This window comes from Malaclemys terrapin, chromosome 6 (assembly GCF_027887155.1).
Source record: "Malaclemys terrapin pileata isolate rMalTer1 chromosome 6, rMalTer1.hap1, whole genome shotgun sequence".
NCBI classification, from domain to species: domain Eukaryota; kingdom Metazoa; phylum Chordata; order Testudines; family Emydidae; genus Malaclemys; species Malaclemys terrapin.
In genome coordinates this window covers 87,249,435-87,269,567 of record NC_071510.1, presented here as the reverse complement: position 1 = coordinate 87,269,567, position 20,133 = coordinate 87,249,435, and the positions used below count along the sequence as shown (strand labels likewise).

General features: G+C 45.6%; 1 protein-coding gene across 1 annotated transcript; it reads right to left on the bottom strand.

Annotated features, from left to right (window-relative positions):
- Nucleotides 1-5,061: 5,061 nt before the first annotated feature.
- On the bottom strand, nt 5,062-7,228 carry MED18 (mediator complex subunit 18). Its single transcript, XM_054032006.1, has 3 exons — nt 7,139-7,228; nt 6,667-6,752; nt 5,062-5,766 (listed from the first exon to the last, which is right to left on the bottom strand). The coding sequence occupies exons 2-3, from the start codon at nt 6,737-6,739 to the stop codon at nt 5,213-5,215; spliced, it is 627 nt and encodes a 208-aa protein (XP_053887981.1). The 5' UTR covers nt 6,740-6,752; nt 7,139-7,228; the 3' UTR covers nt 5,062-5,212.
- Nucleotides 7,229-20,133: the final 12,905 nt, after the last annotated feature.

Genomic DNA, 20,133 nt, shown 5'->3' with positions numbered 1-20,133 from the left:
CCCAGGGGTGGGCAAACTTTTTGGCCTGAGGGCTGCATCGGGTTTCAGAAATTGTATGGAGGGCCGGTTAGGGGAGGGGGTCATGGCCCGGCCCCCACCCCTTATCCGCTCCCCCCAGGACTCCTGCCCCATCCAACCCCCCCTTCCCCTGATGCCCCCCTGGACCTCTGACCCCTGACATCCCATCCAACATCTCCTCTCATTCCTGACTGCCCCCATCCAACCACCCCTTCTCCCTATCCCCTGACTGCCCCCGCCACCCCATCCAACCCCCCCCTCCTTCCTGACTGCCCCCCAGGGATCCCTGCCCCCATTCAACCCCCCTGTTCCCTGCCATCTGATCGCCCTGACCCCTATCCACACCCCTGCCCCCTGACCACCACCACCCCCCGAACTCTCCTGCCCTCTATCCAACTCCCTGCCCCCTTACCGTGCTGCCTGGAGCACTGATGGCTGGCAGCGCTACAGCCATGCCGCCTGGCTGGAGCCAGCCATGCCATCACTACCGCGCAGCACAGAGCACCAGATCAGACGGGGCTCTGCAGCTGTGCTGCCCCAGGAGCTCACAGCCCTGCCACCCAGAGCATTGTGCCAGCGGTGGAGCGAGCTGAGGCTGCAGGGGAGGGGCCGGGGGCTAACCTCCCGGGTCCAGGAGCTCAGGAGCCGGGCAGGAGGGGCCTGTGGGCTGTAGTTTGCCCACCACTGTTCTAGCCACACCCATCTGATAGCACTGGCTCAAAGAAAGACGGATCTTACTGCTAGGTCATTCTGAAGCCCTAAAATCTGGGCAAATGGCTAGTCAAGGATGTGGGAGGTATTATGTAAACTAACTGTTGCTTTACAAAGTTGCTCTTCTCTTCCCTCCCCTCTCCCCCAATAAACTTCTGTTTTATGGTTGGTATCCTGACAGGTTCTTTTACTCCTTAGTTTGCTACATACACTGTATGTTGAACTTCCTCTTTGAGACATGGTGACAACATGGTGTGCACGGCAGCACTGGAGGTGGAGGCACCATTTTAACAGCACAAATTAATTACACATCCAATTGCCATAAAACAGATGATGCCTCAAACAAGGTCTGCAACGTTCTGACTTATGAAAATATGCCTCCTATGCTCATTTGCTAACACTGCCTAGTGGAATGGGCAGTAGTTTTCTTTTGTAACTAAGTATTCAACACACAAGTCTTGGCCAAATTCCAGCATGTCATTTTGTATCTACTTAACGTATCTCCCTCTGATAACTGGAGACATTACTCTTCATTTTCCCTAGGCTAAAAGAAACAGCTGTTGTACTGATGCTGGTGCAGAATGGATGTCTTCCCAGTCACAAGGGGGCTGGTGAATAATTCCTAAACAAATATGTTCTGATAATGGAATAAGATGCCTTTTGCTTGTTCATTTTTGTACTAGTTTTATGGGTCACTAGTTTCACTGCCCAGATCTATTTGCCCCTGTGTGATCTAGAAAAGAAAACCAGATACCTTCAGCAGAGCAGGGTGTGGGCAGGGAGGCAGGCAACTCTGCTTAAATCTTGAAATTCCTTCTGGTACAGAGTTGTTGGCTTCCCTATGATTGGATTTCTACACTCAAAGCTTGGAGGATCAGGCCAAGCACTATCTCGTTATTCACGCCCTGGTACACCAAGCAGTGTCCTGTTGTTCTTCCCCCAGCACAGGGAGAGTAGATTTGCAGCAGTAGTAAGACTGAGCCAAAACGGCCACAAAAAAGAACCAGCCAAGGATGTCTTCTTTCATAGTCACAACCTGTTTGTGTAGACAATGGACATTTATATGGCACTAGTAATTAGGGGATGAATTTGCCTAGCCTTAACAGGAACCACTAGGCTTTTCAACTCTGTAGTGCATTACCTATGGAAAAAACTGATTTGAAACCTTTACATGTCTTCCCTCTTTTGATAGACACAATTTAATGGAGGGAAAATTTGGCAGTTGAGCAACAACAATATATATCTGCATATGTAGAAAACCCACATATGGGTCTTTGCATAGATTTTACTGTTTGTTTCATTTTAAAAGTAGTTTTTCTAACACTTGTGCTTATGCATACTGAAAATTACCCTGTGGAACTCATTGCCCAAAGATCCATTACAGTTCATGAGCTTAGAAGAATCTAAAAAAGTATTACATGTTTTTACAGACAGAGAACATATATTACTTTGTTTTTTAATCTTGTTGCTTTGGGTGTAAGCTAACCAGTAACTGTTAATTGTGAAGTCCCTCCACCCCCTTTCATCTCCAGGAGGTGTCAAGGCTGAAGCCTACTTATTACCATACAAACATAAAATATGCTTATTCATTGAGGCTGGATATCTACAAGGACTGTGTCAAGCACCTAGCACAGAGGAGTCCTGGTCTATGACTAGGGACCCCTGCAATATGGTAATACTACTAATAGAGAAAGTATGATGATCCTTTCATTTGAAAGGGTGTTGCAGTTAAGAGTAGAGCTGTTTTTGGTCACTACAAACCTGGGCCCTAATCAAATTATCTTTAAAATTAATGGACACTCATTCCCTTGACTTAAGGGGAGTTGGTTCAGCCCATTAGTCTAGATTTGACATCATCAATAACAGGTGAAAAGTGTATGTTCCATGGTAACTGTCCTGCCATCAGTTCCTTTTCCTTGCACCCTATTTATCTCATTCAGCATATGGCTTCTTTTATGTATCTACCACATGTTACCTAACTGCAGGACTCATCTGTAGTACAGGATAGCACACTTAAACACTTCTGTTTGTACTCAAATACCGACACACGTAGTATTTTGGAGGAAAGAGGAGGGGAATGGGGAGTGAAGAGGATTGCTGATGAAACAGTAGCTATGCATTTTGAAGATTAAAAACCTTTCTGTAAGTGCTAACATTATTAGCTTCACTCAGTTATCCCAGTTCCTTATCAGGACAGTGGATTACTTTGCACAACCCACAAGATGATGTGGCTTCTTACCAAAGCCATGTTAGAAGTGGAGTTTGCAATTGAGTTCTCATTCTTTGGGTAGAAATAGGTGGAATTTGACTTCCTCAAAATGACAAAAATAAAAATCAGTGCCGAGGAGGGTAAAAATGCACAACAGAGAGCACCCACCATTTTATAAGCCATCTTAATGCTTCACTGTAAAAATGTTATCGCCATGTTGGTCTCAGGAAATAAGAGACAAGGTCAGTGAGGTAATCTCTCTTACTGGACTAACTTCTGGGAGTAAGAAGATTTTGAGCAACACTGAGCTCTTCAGGTCTGGGGAAGGTAATCTGCAAGTCACAGCTAAATACAAAGTGGAAAGGATAAAGAGTATGGAATTGATAATCTTGTATTTAGCTGAGAGTTTGATTACCATTGCCAAACCTGAAGAAGAGTTCTGTGTAGCTTGAAAGCTGCTATCTTTCACCAATAGAAGTTGGTCCATTAAGAAGTATTATCTTATTAACCCTCTCTGACTCAATGAAGAAATATCACAGCTGATTATGTGAAGTTATATATATATATATTTCATAGGACAGACACTCACCAGATTCTTTAATGTTTATGTATCAGCAGAAGGCTAGCCTGTAACAACTACTGTTTGTCATTTAGGAAGTGTTTTTCTCCTGTCTGGGTACACAGAAGATGTAAATATTGGAAAGAGAGCACATCTTGAAGGGGTATCATGCACCTTGAAAATTATGAGAACATGCTTGATTACAAAAGAAAATAAGTTTATTTCTTGAGTGAGGCTTAAAGGACACTAAGTGCATTTTGGGCCCATGAGGAAAAACTACATTCTGTCCCTAGGAAAATAAGCACCATACAAGAAGGGTGGATGGATATAAATCAGGAAGAAGGAAACCTTAATTTTTTGCAATTTTACTTATTTTCCTAAAGAGAGGTTGATCAGTATAACCATTAAAACATGATGGTTGCAACTACTAACTATAGCATTCATGCTAAATTTGGTACTTTTAGTTAACCAAGTGAATACACTGTATACACATCTATTTAACCAATTATATACGCTAATGTCCATATATTTAGGTTCTTATTTTTGTTAGAAAATGACAACACTTTAATTTTTTTACTCATTTGTCTCAAGTGGCATTTGGATGGAAGTTTGATTCAATTAAATGCACAAATGTTTAAAACTGACTTTTTGAAAAACCTTAGATGTACAGAATTATTTAAATTCCACTGAAAACATTGTTTTAAATATTATCTACAAGCTGCTACTACTGTCTTTTACATATATGTAAGAGGCAGAAAAAGAAATTGACTAGAAACAAGAGAAATTGACCAGATTATTTTCATCCGCCAAGCACAGCAAAGTACATAAAACAAACAGTATTAAAAGCAAGTTATGTTTTGAGAGTTCTCAGTTTTGAAAACCTCAGGTCGTGACATAGCTAAGGAAATTGGCTTTTAAAATCTATACTTTTTAAAGAGGTACACCTTTACTTGAGAAAGGTCATTCCCACCTTAGTTTTGTATCTGCTAGTGTTACAAGTAACACCTAAGATCGCTGATTGAAAAAAAATTAGTGCTGGAAAAGATGTGCTCCTCTTTGACAACAGCGTGCATGCAGCCAGTTCCATTGTATTGTTGATTCTGATAGTTGTATTTCCTGTCTCATGCAGTAACATTAGGACATCACTTGAGGGATGAAGCTTATGAACATACTCTTTTACAGTCTTTGTAAGATGAGGCTATTAGAATAGAAGCAGCCATGCTGCAAATGAAGAGGCAGCAGCCAGAGATGTGCAGTGTGAAAGAGGACTGAACCTAAGCATGTTTAATACTTTGGATCTCAGGTCTGTTCACTTTCTTGCGAGTAAGACCCTTATTAATATGGAAGCAGAAACACTAATATGAAGTAATAAAGGAAATTAAGAAATGTTTCTATCCATGCTTTTTAAAAGGATTCTTAATAAGAAAATTTCAAATTAGTACATTTCAAAAATGTCAACCCTGATGATTTATCTGTATAAAGGGGAACATTAAGTGAGGAAAAAGTGATCTGTCAATTACAGTAGTGACAAAACACAACAGAGACAACCTCTGCACTACCCCCCCCCCCCCCAAAAAAAAAAAAAAAAAAAAAAAAACTTTAATCTCCTCAGTTCTTGCAAGAGTCATTTTGGAAGAAGTGTGTCTACATGCTGGTCACCAGGACCACTGAGAGAGAGAGAGAGGAACTAGACATACTTGCTGGGTCCTTTTCACTCACATGAGCCTTTTGGGGTCAATTTTCTCCAGGTGAACTAAGGGCTTTAGCTGCTCAGCAAAGTTTCGCATGTCATCAGAAACTACATCTTGTCCTGCCGGAGCTACAACACTCAGCTCCACGAGGTAGGAGAGAGACAAGGGCTCAATGCTATCAGTGTTTCCTGGAACCAGGATGCGGAAGATCTTGTACACTACAATCTTCATGATACCCTTGCGGAACACATGGCCCTTGGCGACAAACTCGTGGTCCATCCGGAAGCCCATCTCCATCAGAAAGTCAGTAAGGTTCTCTGAAGTAGCGATGTCAACACAGTTGCGCACCAGAGCATGGCGGTTTTTGTCTCCCATTTCTGGCTGTCCCAAATAGCGCAAGTGCCAGGGTGTGCCAGTTTTGTCCATGGAGCGCCGTGCCCTCAGGACAAAGGGACTGGCTTGCTGCCCTTTCAGGAGGAACACCATCTCATGGTCCAGGAATGTCTCAGGTTCCATGTTGTCACACAGACCACGCAACCGGTGAAGGAGGCTCTCCAGGCTTTGATCCAAAACACTTCCTGGGGAGAACAAGTTCATTATTTCACCAATGAACAGTTTACTATTGCCCTTACGACTACATGGTTTCATCCACCAGTGTATGGGATACCCCAAATAATTTCACCATATTTTAAAAAAGGAGCAACTAGAACAAATGCTCATCCAAACTAATTTTTCAGAAAAGTAGCAGAGGATGCAAAAGCTGCAGGAAACAACATACCCAGTGCTCTTCATCTGGGAATCTCACAGTATTTACAAAATATTATTCTTCCCCACTTTATTTTTTATAGAAAGGGAAACTGAGGTGTATAACATTTGAATGACTTTGCCCAAGATCAGACAGGCAATGGCAGTCAAGAAAAAAACCTAACTCTAATTATTAGTCCTAATCTCTGGACCACTCTCCCTACACAACCCACATAGAAGATGCAGGAACATTAGTGCTTATTTCAATGTCTATACAACAGCAGCACAGAGCCACCAATATAACGTTAATAATTACACTGGAGAAGGTCACAAAAGCTTTCAGAGGGATTTGCAGCAGATCCAAAAAGGGCAAGAGCAAAGCCCAAAACAAATATTAAGTACCCAAATATTCTTCACCAAAAAGGAATTTTGCAAAGGTGTTTGAGAGGGGGTGTCCACATGAGTTCCTTTTGGAGGCAGTGCACTGTCAGAGACAGATGGCCTGCTTCTGGAAAGTTTTAGCCCAAAAGGTCAACGTCTTTCACAAAAGAAGTCTGACCTCCCTAGTTTAGGATCTGATTGAGATAAGGTCTTTTCTTCTCTTTCCTATTCCCCTTCCTCTCACGACGTTAAAAACTGGAATGACTTAGGTACAGGCAAGCTGCGAGTTTTCAAAAGAACCTGGCGGCATGCAATATGACATGAAATCAAACCCATCTTCTCACCAGCCTTACCTTGGAGTAAATACTCCATCATGTTAATGGTGCCACCAGTGACAGGCATCATGGTAACAGGTGGGGCCTCCATGGTTTTGGCTTCCCTAGATGAAGCACAAAGAAATCAGGTCCATGACTACAGCAGGTATTCAGGCGCAGGGAGACCCCCAGCGACCCCCCAGTGTGTATGGGGGGGGAGGGGAAGACTGCCCTTCCTCGTACGGGAAACGACGCTCCTTGCAGAGCGAGTAGGGCAACCGGGTGCGGCTTGGATACAACCACCTGGGAGGGGCCGGGTGCAGGTGAGCCGCGGGGGAGGATGGATGGCGGGGTTGGGGGACCCTGCCGCGAGGGGGGGATGAGGAGCCGGGCGGGGGAGGGGAGCCACCCCGGGGAAGAGAGCAAAGGACCGGGGGGGGCGGAGCAGCCGGCCCCGGGGGGGGGGGGGGTCCTGGAGCCCCAGAAGCAGGGCGAACGCTCAGCCCCTCACCTGTAGGGCGGCGCGGCGGGACGGGGCTCCCCTCTTTACGGGCTGTTCCAAAGCTCGGGCCCGGCACAGCCCCGCGACCTCCTCCCGACCGCCGACCTGCTCCCTCACCAGAGCGCGCATGCGCCGCACCCCCCACACTCAGGCAGCAGGCGGGCGGAGGGAGCGGGGCGGGGTTTCCTGCTCGCTCCGAGGCCGAGACCAGCGGGGACCTCGTCTGCGCGTTCTTGGGTATGGAGAAAGGTGGGCGCGTCGCCTTGTCCCCCGCCCGCCCCGCGGCAAACACCCCTCACCGTCACCACCCCGCCCGGCCAGCCCGGGGCAGACACCCCTCAGCGCCCCCCCAACCCCTCCCAGCCCGGGGCAAACACCCCTCAGCGCCCCCCCAACCCCTCCCAGCCCGGGGCACACACCCCTCAGCGCCCCCCCAACCCCTCCCAGCCCGGGGCACACACCCCTCAGCGTCCCCCCAACCCAGGGCAAACACCCCTCAGCGTCCCCCCAACCCAGGGCAAACACCCCTCAGCGCCCCCCCAACCCCTCCCAGCCCGGGGCACACACCCCTCAGCGCCCCCCCAACCCCTCCCAGCCCGGGGCACACACCCCTCAGCGCCCCCCCAACCCCTCCCAGCCCGGGGCACACACCCCTCAGCGTCCCCCCAACCCAGGGCAAACACCCCTCAGCGTCCCCCCAACCCAGGGCAAACACCCCTCAGCGCCCCCCCAACCCCTCCCAGCCCGGGGCAGACACCCCTCAGCGCCCCCCCAACCCCTCCCAGCCCGGGGCAGACACCCCTCAGCGCCCCCCCAACCCAGGGCAGACACCCCTCAGCGCCCCCCCAACCCAGGGCACACACCCCTCAGCGCCCCCCCAACCCCTCCCAGCCCGGGGCACACACCCCTCAGCGCCCCCCCAACCCAGGGCAGACACCCCTCAGCGCCCCCCCAACCCAGGGCAGACACCCCTCAGCGTCCCCCCAGCCCCCCCAACCCAGGGTAGACACCCCTCAGCGCCCCCCCACCCCTCCCAGTCCGGGGCACACACCTCTCAGCGCCCCCCCAACTCCTCCCCGCCCTGGGCAAACACCCCTCAGCGCCCCCCCAACCCCTCCCAGCCCGGGGCACACACCCCTCAGCGTCCCCCCAACCCAGGGCAGACACCCCTCAGCGCCCCCCCCAACCCCTCCCAGTCCGGGGCACACACCCCTCAGCGCCCCCCCCCAACTCCTCCCCGCCCGGGGCACACACCCCTCAGCGCCCCCCCAACCCAGGGCAGACACCCCTCAGCGTCCCCCCCAGCCCCCCAACCCAGGGCAGACACCCCTCAGCGCCCCCCCCACCCCTCCCAGTCCGGGGCACACACCCCTTAGCGCCCCCCCCAACCCCTCCCAGTCCGGGGCACACACCCCTCAGCGCCCCCCCCAACTCCTCCCCGCCCGGGGCAAACACCCCTCAGCGCCCCCCCAACTCCTCCCTGCCCTGGGCAAACACCCCTCAGCGCCCCCCCAACCCCTCCCCGCCCTGGGCACACACCCCTCAGCGCCCCCCCCCAACCCCTCCCCGCCCTGGGCACACACCCCTCAGCACCCCCCCCAACTCCTCCCCGCCCGGGGCAAACACCCCTCAGCGCCCCCCCAACTCCTCCCCGCCCGGGGCAAACACCCCTCAGCGCCCCCCCCAACCCCTCCCCGCCCGGGGCAAACACCCCTCAGCGCCCCCCCCAACCCCTCCCCGCCCTGGGCAAACACCCCTCAGCGCCCCCCCCCAACCCCTCCCCGCCCTGGGCAAACACCCCTCAGCGCCCCCCCCCAACCCCTCCCCGCCCTGGGCACACACCCCTCAGCGCCCCCCCCCAACCCCTCCCCGCCCTGGGCACACACCCCTCAGCGCCCCCCCAACCCCTCCCCGCCCTGGGCACACACCCCTCAGCGCCCCCCCCAACCCCTCCCCGCCCTGGGCAGACACCCCTCAGCGCCCCCCCCAACCCCTCCCTGCCTGGGACAAACACCCCTCAGAGCCCCCCCCAACCCCTCCCAGCCTGGGGCAGACACCCCTCAGAGCCCCCCCCAACCCCTCCCTGCCTGGGACAAACACCCCTCAGAGCCCCCCCCAACCCCTCCCAGCCCGGGGCAAACACCCCTCAGAGCCCCCCCCAACCCCTCCCAGCCCGGGGCAAACACCCCTCAGCGCCCCTCCCAGCCCGGGACACACACCCCGCAGCCGCCAACCCGCCCAGGGCAAACACCCTCTTCTCCCCCGCTGCTGCCCAGCCACGGGTGCGCTGCCCAGCCCCCGCCCGGCCAGCCTGGGGCACACAGGAAGAGGCTGAAGTTGGTTCCTTATTCCCAGCTCCTTATTGGTGGCCCCCAGTTCTTTATTCAAAGAAAAAAATTAAGTTTTCAGTAAGGTTAAATTTTTAGAAATGGCATCAAAACTAATGTAATACACATATAAATAAGTATTTAGTTATTAATTAGATCATCAAATAAACGGGGGGTTAGCTGACTACACTGGTCTACAATTTTTGAGAAATCGTCTGCTTCAGAGATAAAATGTGCTATTTATTATGTATTTTGATGTGCTGAATTCAAATATGACAATTAAAACAACTGGCTACTGTTTCTAAGATATTTAAGTTTTTACATTTTATGTCTATGTATATTGTGTAGATAGTAGAGTTTTAATCATAAATTGTAAACCTAGGTCTTTTCATGTGTTTATGGTTGCTTTACATGATAATATTTCACCTGTCCTGTTCATGTAACGCTTCAAAAATCAGCAAAAGGGTTATATAAATAAAATTTATTATGAAACAAAAGGCAAAAAACTATTATGTACGTAGTTTAGTCCTATTCAGTGTCTACTTGGCGCTTCTTGGCTTGTCTCTTGTATTCATTAAATGAAGCATCTCTTGTCACTGTCCAGCAATAGTCTGCAAGCATTGATGGGCTCCATTTGCCCTGATAGCGTTTCTCCATTGTTGCAATGTCCTGGTGAAATCGCTTGCCATGCTCGTCGCTCACTGCTCCGTGGTTCGGTGGAAAAAAATCTAGATGAGAGTGCAAAAAATGTATCTTTAGTGACATGTTGCAACCAAGGCTTTTGTATGCCTTGAGGAGATTTTCCACCAACAACCTGTAGTTGTCTGCCTTGTTGTTTCCAAGAAAATTTATTGCCACTAACTGGAAGGCTTTCCATGCCGTCTTTTCCTTGCCACGCAGTGCATGGTCAAATGCATCATCTCGAAGAAGTTCACGAATCTGAGGACCAACAAAGACACCTTCCTTTATCTTAGCTTCACTTAACCTTGGAAATTTTCCATGGAGGTACTTGAAAGCTGCTTGTGTTTTGTCAATGGCTTTGACAAAGTTCTTCATCAGACCCAGCTTGATGTGTAGGGTGGTAACAAAATCTTCCTTGATTCAACAAGTGGTGGATGCTGAACACTTTTCCTCCCAGGCTCCAATGGCTGTCGGAGTGGCCAATCTTTCTTGATGTGGTGGGAATCTCTTGCACGACTATCGCATTCGCAGAGAAAACAGCAGTACTTTGGGTATCCAGTCTGCAGACCAAGCAAGAGAGCAACAACCTTCAAATCGCCACAAAGCTGCCACTGATGTTGGTCATAGTTTATGCACCTCAGAAGTTTTCATGTTGTCATAGGTTTCCTTCATATGGACTGCATGACCAACTGGAATTGATGGCAAAACATTGCTATTATGCAGTAAAACAGCTTTAAGACTCGTCTTTGATGAATCAATGAACAGTCTCCACTCATCTGGATCGTGAACGATGTTGAGGGCTGCCATCACACCATCGATGTTGTTGCAGGCTACAAGATCACCTTCCATGAAGAAGAATGGGACAAGATCCTTTTGACGGTCACGGAACATGGAAACCCTAACATCACCTTCCAGGAGATTCCACTGCTGTAGTCTGGAGCCCAACAGCTCTGCCTTACTCTTGGGTAGTTCCAAATCCCTGACAAGGTCATTCAGTTCACCTTGTGTTATGAGGTGTGGTTCAGAGGAGGAGGATGGGAGAAAATGTGGGTCCTGTGACATTGATGGTTCAGGACCAGAAGTTTCATCCTCTTCCTCATCTGACTCAAGTGAGAATGATTCTGGTGCATCAGGAACCAGCAGTCCTTCTCCGTGGGGTACTGGGAGTATAGCTGATGGAATGTTTGGATAATGCACAGTCCACTTTTTCTTGTTTGACACACCTTTCCTAACTGAGGCACCATGCAGAAGTAACAATTGCTGGTATGATCTGTTGGCTCTCTCCAAATCATTGGCATAAGGCATAGATTTCCTTTTCCTGTTCAACCACTGGCGAAGATTTGTTGCACAAATGTTGCAGCATCTGTGTGGGGCCCACCTCTTGTCCTGATCTCCAATTTTGCAGCCAAAATAAAGGTGATAGGCTTTCTTAACCATAGTGGTTATACTGCGCTTTTGTAATGCAAAAGTCACTTCACCACAAACATAGCAGAAGTTATCTGCACTGTTCACATAAGTACGAGGCATCTCTGCTCACTTTGGCTAAAGACAAATGTGTCCCTTTGCAAAATCAAACACTGACAAATAAGAGAGCGTGACACTGTATGATTTCTAGAGCTGATATAGGGCAATTTGTTCAACAGAGTGATGTAAGCTTCGTTATGCTTGTATCATCCATGACTTCTAGGAATACCATGATGCAATTCATATCATGTATGACGCAATACCAGCTTCAGATTGCATCATTCATTGTTTTGCCTAAAAAGCAAATAGTGTCCAAACCCAGTCACAGATTTATTCATAGATCCAGTCAAAGATGTATTTTAGTCATTTCTGCTTTAAAGTGAGATCCCTTCCCTTTATAACTCACTTATCCTCCGCCATTCCTAAGTCAAGGGTCGTATATACTGATCCAATAGCATATCTTGAAAATTAGAGCCAATCAACAATTTTAAGCATCATCTTCGTTCTCAGTGACCCAGAATTAGTAAAGTTTGACTACATTTATTTCCGAAGCATTTTGGCTGTAGAGCAATGCTATGTGCCCAAACAAGTCTTGGATCACCTGAGCCTGTGACATGTCCTAATGATGCTCAGATTGTTTCAAAGGAACTGGTAGAAATTGCACCCAAAGCGTCATTTTGTGCAGCGTGTTGCCATGGCACTCCCTCACCCCACTTCCCTTTTGTACATGGGGCTTGATTAAGGCACTGGGATTTCACTGGTTGTACGTGACAAAATGTGTCTTGGGTCACCCCAACTGACACATCCCCACTGCCCTCAAACTCTTCTGAAGGGGCTGGGATCTGCTACTCCCTGACCCAGCTCAACATGCTGCCACATGTCATGCTCCCACACCACTTCTATATTATACATAGGGCTTGAATAAGGAACTGGGTTTTTACTGTATGTGACAAAATGTTTCTCTGGTCACCCCAACTGACAGGTTCCCTTGATCATCAACCTCATCTGAAGGAGTTCAGAGAAGTCACTTCCTGACCTGAAGCTTTGTTCTTGTACAATACGCTGCCACATGTCACCCCCATCCCACTTTTATAGTGCATATGGTGTTTGAATAAGGAACTGGGCTTTGATTAACTAAATGGCAAAATAAGTCACCGGTCACCCTGGGTGACATGTTCCTGGAACCTTCAGACTCTTCACTACATGACCCAAAGATTTCATCTTGCATAGTATGGTGCCAGATGTCTCTTCCGTATTGTAGCTAGGACTTGAATAAGGAGCTGGGTTTTGACTGACCGTACATGACAAAACAAGTCTCAAGTCACCCCAAGTGACATGTCCCCATGGCCATCAGATTGTTTTGAAGGAGTTGGGACATCTCCCTCCCTGTCCCCTGATGTTTCATTCTTGAGTAATACTCTGCCACACGTGACACACCCACACCACTTCCATAGTATAAATGGTGCTTGAATACGGCACTGAATTTGTCTCACTGTACATGATAAAACAAGTCTAAGGTCACCCTAAGTGAAGGTAACCTTGGAAGAAGAACTGATTGAGACATCTACCAGGATTGTATCATCTAGGAAAACAAGATGCCTCAGAAATAATATGTTAAGCAATCCATTGCTATTTGCAGTACATTGCTGTTTCACCTTTCACACTGCACATGTACACTCAGTTGCATCTAGTGTTGAATCTTCAGAGCATGAGGGTATGTGACTTTACACGTGGATGCCATAGCATCAGTTGTCAGGAGACTGTTTATCATGTAAACATAAAATCTTATTTTTTGTGTACTATATGCCTTTTGGACTCAACATACATATTACCGTTTGTGGACATGCTAACAACAGACCAGAGCATTCCAACAATTTCATGTTGGCTGGCATTACTTTCCCTAGATACTCTTAGAACAGCTGGTCATCAGCTCAGACCATGCAAAGTGGAATGTGACTTCAGTTGCGCTTTAATTCATGCTACTACAGAGGTTTGCTGCCACATGACTCCAGAAGTTATCTCAATGCTTGTTTTGAAGGATCTAATAGAGGAGGCAAGTTTACAATATTACACATTTGTGCAGCACATAAGATAAAAATAACGTATACGTGCTATGTAGCTAATGTGAAAGATTTCCACTGTTGTCAAGAAGTTTTTCTTTTATGCTTTTGGATTATTGCAAAATGGGGAAAACAATGCATGAATGCACTGAAATGAGTAAGACTCAGCATGATTTTCAGACTAGCACAGCTTATCAGACAGTACAGGAACTTAATAAGAGAGGTAACACAATATGCACAGAAATAAAAGAGATCCTTCACTGAAAACATTCTTGTATTTAACTAGGGAATGGTGATTGAGAATAAACAGGGAGCAATTTGCAGAAATTCACCTTTTGTTAAATTGATTCCATCATCATCTGGAAAAAGATGATTGGGAGGCTGTAAATAACAACTGGAATACAAGGAAATTGCAATGGTTTATGCAATTTCAAAAATTTAAAGGAAGGAGTGTGTGGAATTGCTGTGGAAGTGAAGAAGATATGGTGTCTTCCCCCCTCTCCTATTTAAGAACATAAGAACAGCCATACTGGGTCAGACCAAAGGTTCATGTAGCCCAGTATCTTGTCTTCCGAGAGTGGCCAATGGCAGGTGCCCCAGAGGGAATGAACAGACAGGTAATCACCAAGTGATCCATCCCCTGTCGCCCATTCCCATCTTCTGGCAAACAGAGGCTAGGGACACCATCCCTGTCCATCCTGGCTAATAGCCATTGATGGACCTATCCTCCATGAACTTACCTAGTTCTTTTTTGAACCTTGTTATAGACTTTTTTAACCCTGTTATAGAGACAATTTCTTTAGCACAATGTCCAAAAAAGAAAAAGGAAATGAAATCAACCGTTTGTATGCAGGATGTCAACACTTTAAACTGTATTGGGAGGCTGGGCAGATATGAAATGGGGTATTGTTATTCTGGAAAGTATTAGTGGTTGACATCAACTGGTTGATCTATACACAGTTATATTGATGCTTGAAACTATGGCTCTACTAAACAGAGGGGAGGGGCTATGTATTTTCCCCATTTCTCCCTTTTTTATTTTCTAGTTTTCCCCAAAATCAGTGGGGTGCCATCCATTGATGCCTAGAATATTCCCTGAAAATGTTAAATTGATTGGATGTAGCGTTGAAAAGTTATTGCCTTACATGCAGACAGACATACAAATAAAGAAATGCCATCAAGTTGAGTGCCTGCTTTTACAATTTGCTAACATTAGAAACACTCCCATTTTTCAATAGGGCTGACATTGTCTATGAGTGCACCCATACTAGGAAAAAAGGTGTGTTATCACCTAACACAGTTTTACCACCCTGTTAGCAGATCGAAGCAAAGCGGTGTGTAAGTACCTTTACAAGGAGAAAATGCTGTGTCCTAAGAGCCTAACAAGAAACAATGCCTGGAAGTTGAAGCAAGTCCAAGACAATAGTAGCTATTTTGTCTAAATTATGCTGGCTGAAGGGGGATTCTACCACAGTGCCAGGTGCATAGTTAAGTTAGTTATAAAAACTGAGGGAGTCATGCTGGTTATTAATGTATAAAGGGAAACCTGACCAAGCAAGAGGTGAAGATCCTTATATTAAAGAATATGGGGAGGAGAAATGGAGGCTAACCAGTACATAATGCTCTGTCCCCTGACGGTGGGAGGGTGCTGACAACAGCTTGAGGGCCAGAATCTAGTGAAGGTGAAAGGGGTTCTGGGACTAATGAAACCCCACCGTAAACTCCATTGCTGCATAACTAGAGAGGGGCAACTGTTATTCTAAGGCAGTGGTTCCCAAACTGGGGTTCATGAAATGTTATAGGGGGTTCTCGGGGAAAAAAATCCCTAATGGCGGACAGAGCTGTCCTTAGAGACCCTGGGCAGCACGGGACGAGCAGCCCGGAGCCCCTGGACTTCCAAGAGCTAAGCAGATCAAAGCAAGCATATCTATCACACTGAGGCGATTTAAACTTCAAGACTCCTTATAAGAAATGGAAAGGGAGGTGGATATTTTTTGCTGTTTTTAAAATTAAATAGGCAACTAGTATTGTTTTTAAAATTATTATGAAGAACAAGTTTAAGCTTTGTTGTAACGTGTGTTGTGTGCTTGAACTGCTCAAGACCTGAATGCTTGTATAAGAGGAACTCTTTGAGTTGGCTTCTTAGATACCTTCATGCTGTTTCACATCTGATACTTTTTGATGAAACATAGGAGCCTTGTCTTATAACAAGCTTATTCAAAGTGGTACAGGCTACAAAAGTGAGATCTTGGAAGAGTGTTGCCATTTTCATAATTAAATAAAAGTACTGTAATGATAAATAATAATTAATAATAGTGTGTAATAAGCATGTCATAAAAACAAATTTTATATTTCCAAGATCACTGATTTTATAATTTATACTCAGATAAAGGGGAAAATCCCTGGAAATACTCTTTTTTAGGAGGGAGTTCGTGAGACTTGACATTTTGGTGAAAGGGTTCACAGGTTGTTAAAGTTTGGGAACCACTGTTCTAAGGGATGCTCTGTCTTACCCATTGGCTTTGCTTTCATCTGTCCTTGTTCATTTGCATCAACTAGCAGTAGCCATCAAGTACTGGCTACTGTAGGGCTTTTATGTAAATGCAATGGTATATTATCTGATTTTCTATTAGAACATAAGCGATGAGGAGGTGATAGGAATTATGTACCATCCCAACCTTGGTGCACTCCCTGCAGATGCTAAATTCATTGGAAGTGGTTAATGGGAGCAAATAAAAATGTATGTTCCACTTCCTTATATAACCCACATAGCTGCAGTTTACCTTTTGGTTACTCACTGTGATCATTAGGGAGAGACTGACAATATATGAGCTTTATAACACCCAGGATTGGCCCCGGTATCCCAGGAACCCATAGAAAAAAATACATAATGATATAGCTCACTGCAGAGTTAAGTGCCATCACAAAATATAATTTACCATAGACATCAGTGACAGCTCCATTTTTAACCTTGCAACAGCCTTCATAATCTTTGCAACACCTGGCTCGTATAACCCAAGATCTCAAAGTATTTTATCAATATGGACTAAGCCTTAGCACTCCCGTTGGGTAGGTCAGTATCACTATCCTCACTTCACAGATGGGGAAACTAAAGTACAGAGTGGGGGAAAGTGACGCACCAACATTCACACAAATCAGTGGCTGAATTAAAAATTTTGTCAGTCACAAGATTGTCTATGGATTTCCTTATATAACCCACATTAATACCATGGGTTTTTCTCTGGCCCTTATCACCATAGTATCTGAGCACCTTATCCTTAGCAAAGGCTTTTATCTTCACAACAGCCCTGTACGGTAGGGCACTAGCACCCTCATTTTACAGATGAAGAACTGAGTAATTTAAGTGACTTCAAGTCACACAGGAAGTCTGCGGGTGAGTTGGCAGTTGAATCCAGATGTCTTGAGTATTAGAGCAGTGTACTTCCCAGTATGCCATCCTTCTTTGTCCACTATCTAGTCTCTGAATCAAATGAAGAGATATATGGGCCAGTTGATGCCCCATACCTTGGGTAGACATCTACACCTGTGCAAAGTGGATGTAAAATATTGCCAGATCAGAAAGGTACCACTATATGTCCACTTCGCACAAGTGTTAAAGGTGACACAATGTGCTGGGCAACAGAGAATCTGAGTCCACTGCTGCCTTCAAGCTTTAGCTTGGGTAGTTGGCACCTCATGCTGCTAGATCTAGATGTCCTGGATTCAATCCCTGCAGGGAGCTGTGGGGTAGAAAGGGGTAACTTTAAATTGTTTGACACCATATAATTTTTTTTTAAATTACTATAAACATTTAGTCCAGAGAATCAAGAAAAGTAGGAAAGCTCTTATTGTTTGTTTGTCTTACTGATAATTCAGAGAAAACCAATGTTAAAAGATACTCTCATGAATTGCCTGTATCACTAATTCTATCTCAGAGAATTCTGATTTCCACTGTTTTAGTCACAGAGGTTCTTGATGTACCTTAGGGGAAACCATGATTAAGACAAAGCAAAATAATCACAATTATTAACTATGGTTATATTATTATTAAAGAGAGGAAAAGAAAACAAACAAAAACACAAATGACATGACACAACTGATAAAATGGTTCTCCAAGTGGTTGTAGACACGTATTCTACTCAGGTGTGCATGCACCCAGTGTACCATAGCCGGAGAACTTTGTGTAGCAGAACCTGACTGGGCAGTGCTCATGCCCTCTGGCCCCTCCCATGACTATTTAAGAGCGGTGCTGTCCTCATCCCATTCAGTTCCTTCATACTGAGCACAGTCAGAGTTGGAGCTTCTTGTGTGGGTTTTACCTCCTGGTTACTGTGAACACAGAGAGATTCTCTGTGAGCATAGGCACTGATGTTTGTTTTTGCCGGTGGGTGCTTTTGAAGAGGTGTGTGTGTTTGGGGGGGAGCTCTGCCAGTTTTGATGGGGAGGCTATTTTCAGCATATTTATACCCTTTCATATTCTAGTTATTGAATATGTATGTATCATTGGTATCTTTACTATTTTAATGATTAAATTGTTACGAACTACATAATTACAAATATATTATAATGAATTACAGCATATTAAAATCATTGCAACCACCTACAAGCTGTCTTCACTAACGTCCCAGTTTAAATACATTACGTCTCATTGTAGCTTTCTGGATAATTATCAGCAGTTAGAAGATGTATAACTAATTTACAACTAGTTCCCTGGTATGGTTTTGATGCACATTAAGGACAGTTACATTATTCAGTTGCGTCTGTCCCATTGATGACATTATTCAGTTGCGTCTGTCCCAATTATTGTTTGTGAGCAGAATACACACATCTGCAACCACTCAAAGAAGAAAAAATGGTTGCCTACCTGTACTGTAACTATTGTTCTTTGAGAGGTGGGGGCAGACATGTGTTCCACGATCCACCCTCTGTCCCCACTGCATCGGGGTCCCCAATCTTAAATTCCAGTGTGAAGAAACTGAGGGGAGTTGGGGCTATGGGAGGGGGTACGAGAGCCGGATGGTACAAGTGCTGCCCCAGTGGGTACTGCTAAGCAAAGTTCTCCAGCTTCAGTGCACCAGGCACACGCACACCTGAGCAGAATACATGTCTGCACCCACATTTCGAAGAACAACAGTTACAGTACAGGAAGATAACAGAAGTGAAAAATGGTTACAACTGCTTCTGTATGTCCCTCTGAGAGTGGGCCTGCCTTTGATGGGGGACTCTTCTTTTGGCAAGTTGAGACTCAGGGCTTATTTCCAAAAATGGTTGTGAAACCAATCTTAGTATATCCTTAGATAATTAAGGGGCAATATAACTTTATTTAAGGAAAGGTGGACCCTGTTGGTTGTTCGTAATAACCAGTTTATAATTGGGCAAAGTAATCAATTGTAATTAAATCCTATGAAACTGAAGACAATATTTAAATCAGTTACTTAAAAGAAGCCATTTAAGGATCTGTTTTAAGACAGGCCAATTACAAATATTAGGAATCTTAACTCCAATTAAATCCCACTGTTTAGCCCCTGTCTCTTCTCCACAAATACATGGTCTAACCATTTCATAATTAACAGGAGAACTGTTCAAATATTAAGTTACAACAGCATTTCCATATTTCAAAAACTATTACAAGATTCTTAAATCTAATCCCTTGGCAGTGTTTCTGTTAACTTTCTCTCACCAATCCATGTTGAAGTCTTGGGGAAGTTTTCCTTGGATTGGTTTTGTTTCTTGAGTTGTCCCTATTTTTTGTAGCTGTCAGTAATAGCTTGCTTGTGGAGATGGATAGGATGAGTTGTGTAGTTCTTGCTGTTTAAGCAGGATAGCAGGGTGTGTGTGGGGAGGGGAAGGAATGCATACTTGAAAGATTCTTATACACTCCTTATTTCCATGAAATTATAGGATAACACACCTCTTTCAGGCTTGTTTAAATTCAGAGTTGGTGCAGTCACTCTTTCTTTGGCTTCATGCCTTCAGGATTGACTTAAGTCTCACCTTACGTTCCTGGATAAGCAGTTTGCTTAATGAATATGTAACATTTATTTAATTGCCTTTATTCTTCTTCTGGCAGGAAAACATCAGATAACTTTTAAAGTTAGTTTTAACTTTTTTTTTATTCAGCCCATCTTTAGAGATACTCTGTTTTTATTAGAGTGAAACGGGAAATGAAATTCTGATTTCAAAAAGTCCAAATACTCCTATTCTTTATATAAACTTTTCTTAAGATATTCTTTTTAAACTAAATAACTTGGAGTAAGTTGTTAGCTTAAATAGTTATTAAATAAGTTTTTTCTAAAAAAAAAACAAACGAATTTTGGAGCGATGATTCTTCATCTTCCTGATTTGGGTAGGAAAGTTGCTTGAGCATTGCCAGTAATGAATTTTCCCATTGATATAAATGTTCTGTACCAGAGGTTCTCAAACTGTGGTCCACGGACCACTCCATTCAGGTGGTCTGAGGATAGTTCCCTCT

What these genes read in the sequence shown, in the direction of transcription:
- MED18 (XM_054032006.1), bottom strand. Translation starts at nt 6,739, where the DNA reads ATGGAGGCCCCACCTGTTACCATGATGCCTGTCACTGGTGGCACCATT. An exon ending in GATGGAGTATTTACTCCAAG is followed by an intron (nt 5,767 to 6,666) that starts GTAAGGCTGGTG and finishes TGTTCTCCCCAG; the next exon opens with GAAGTGTTTTGGATCAAAGC.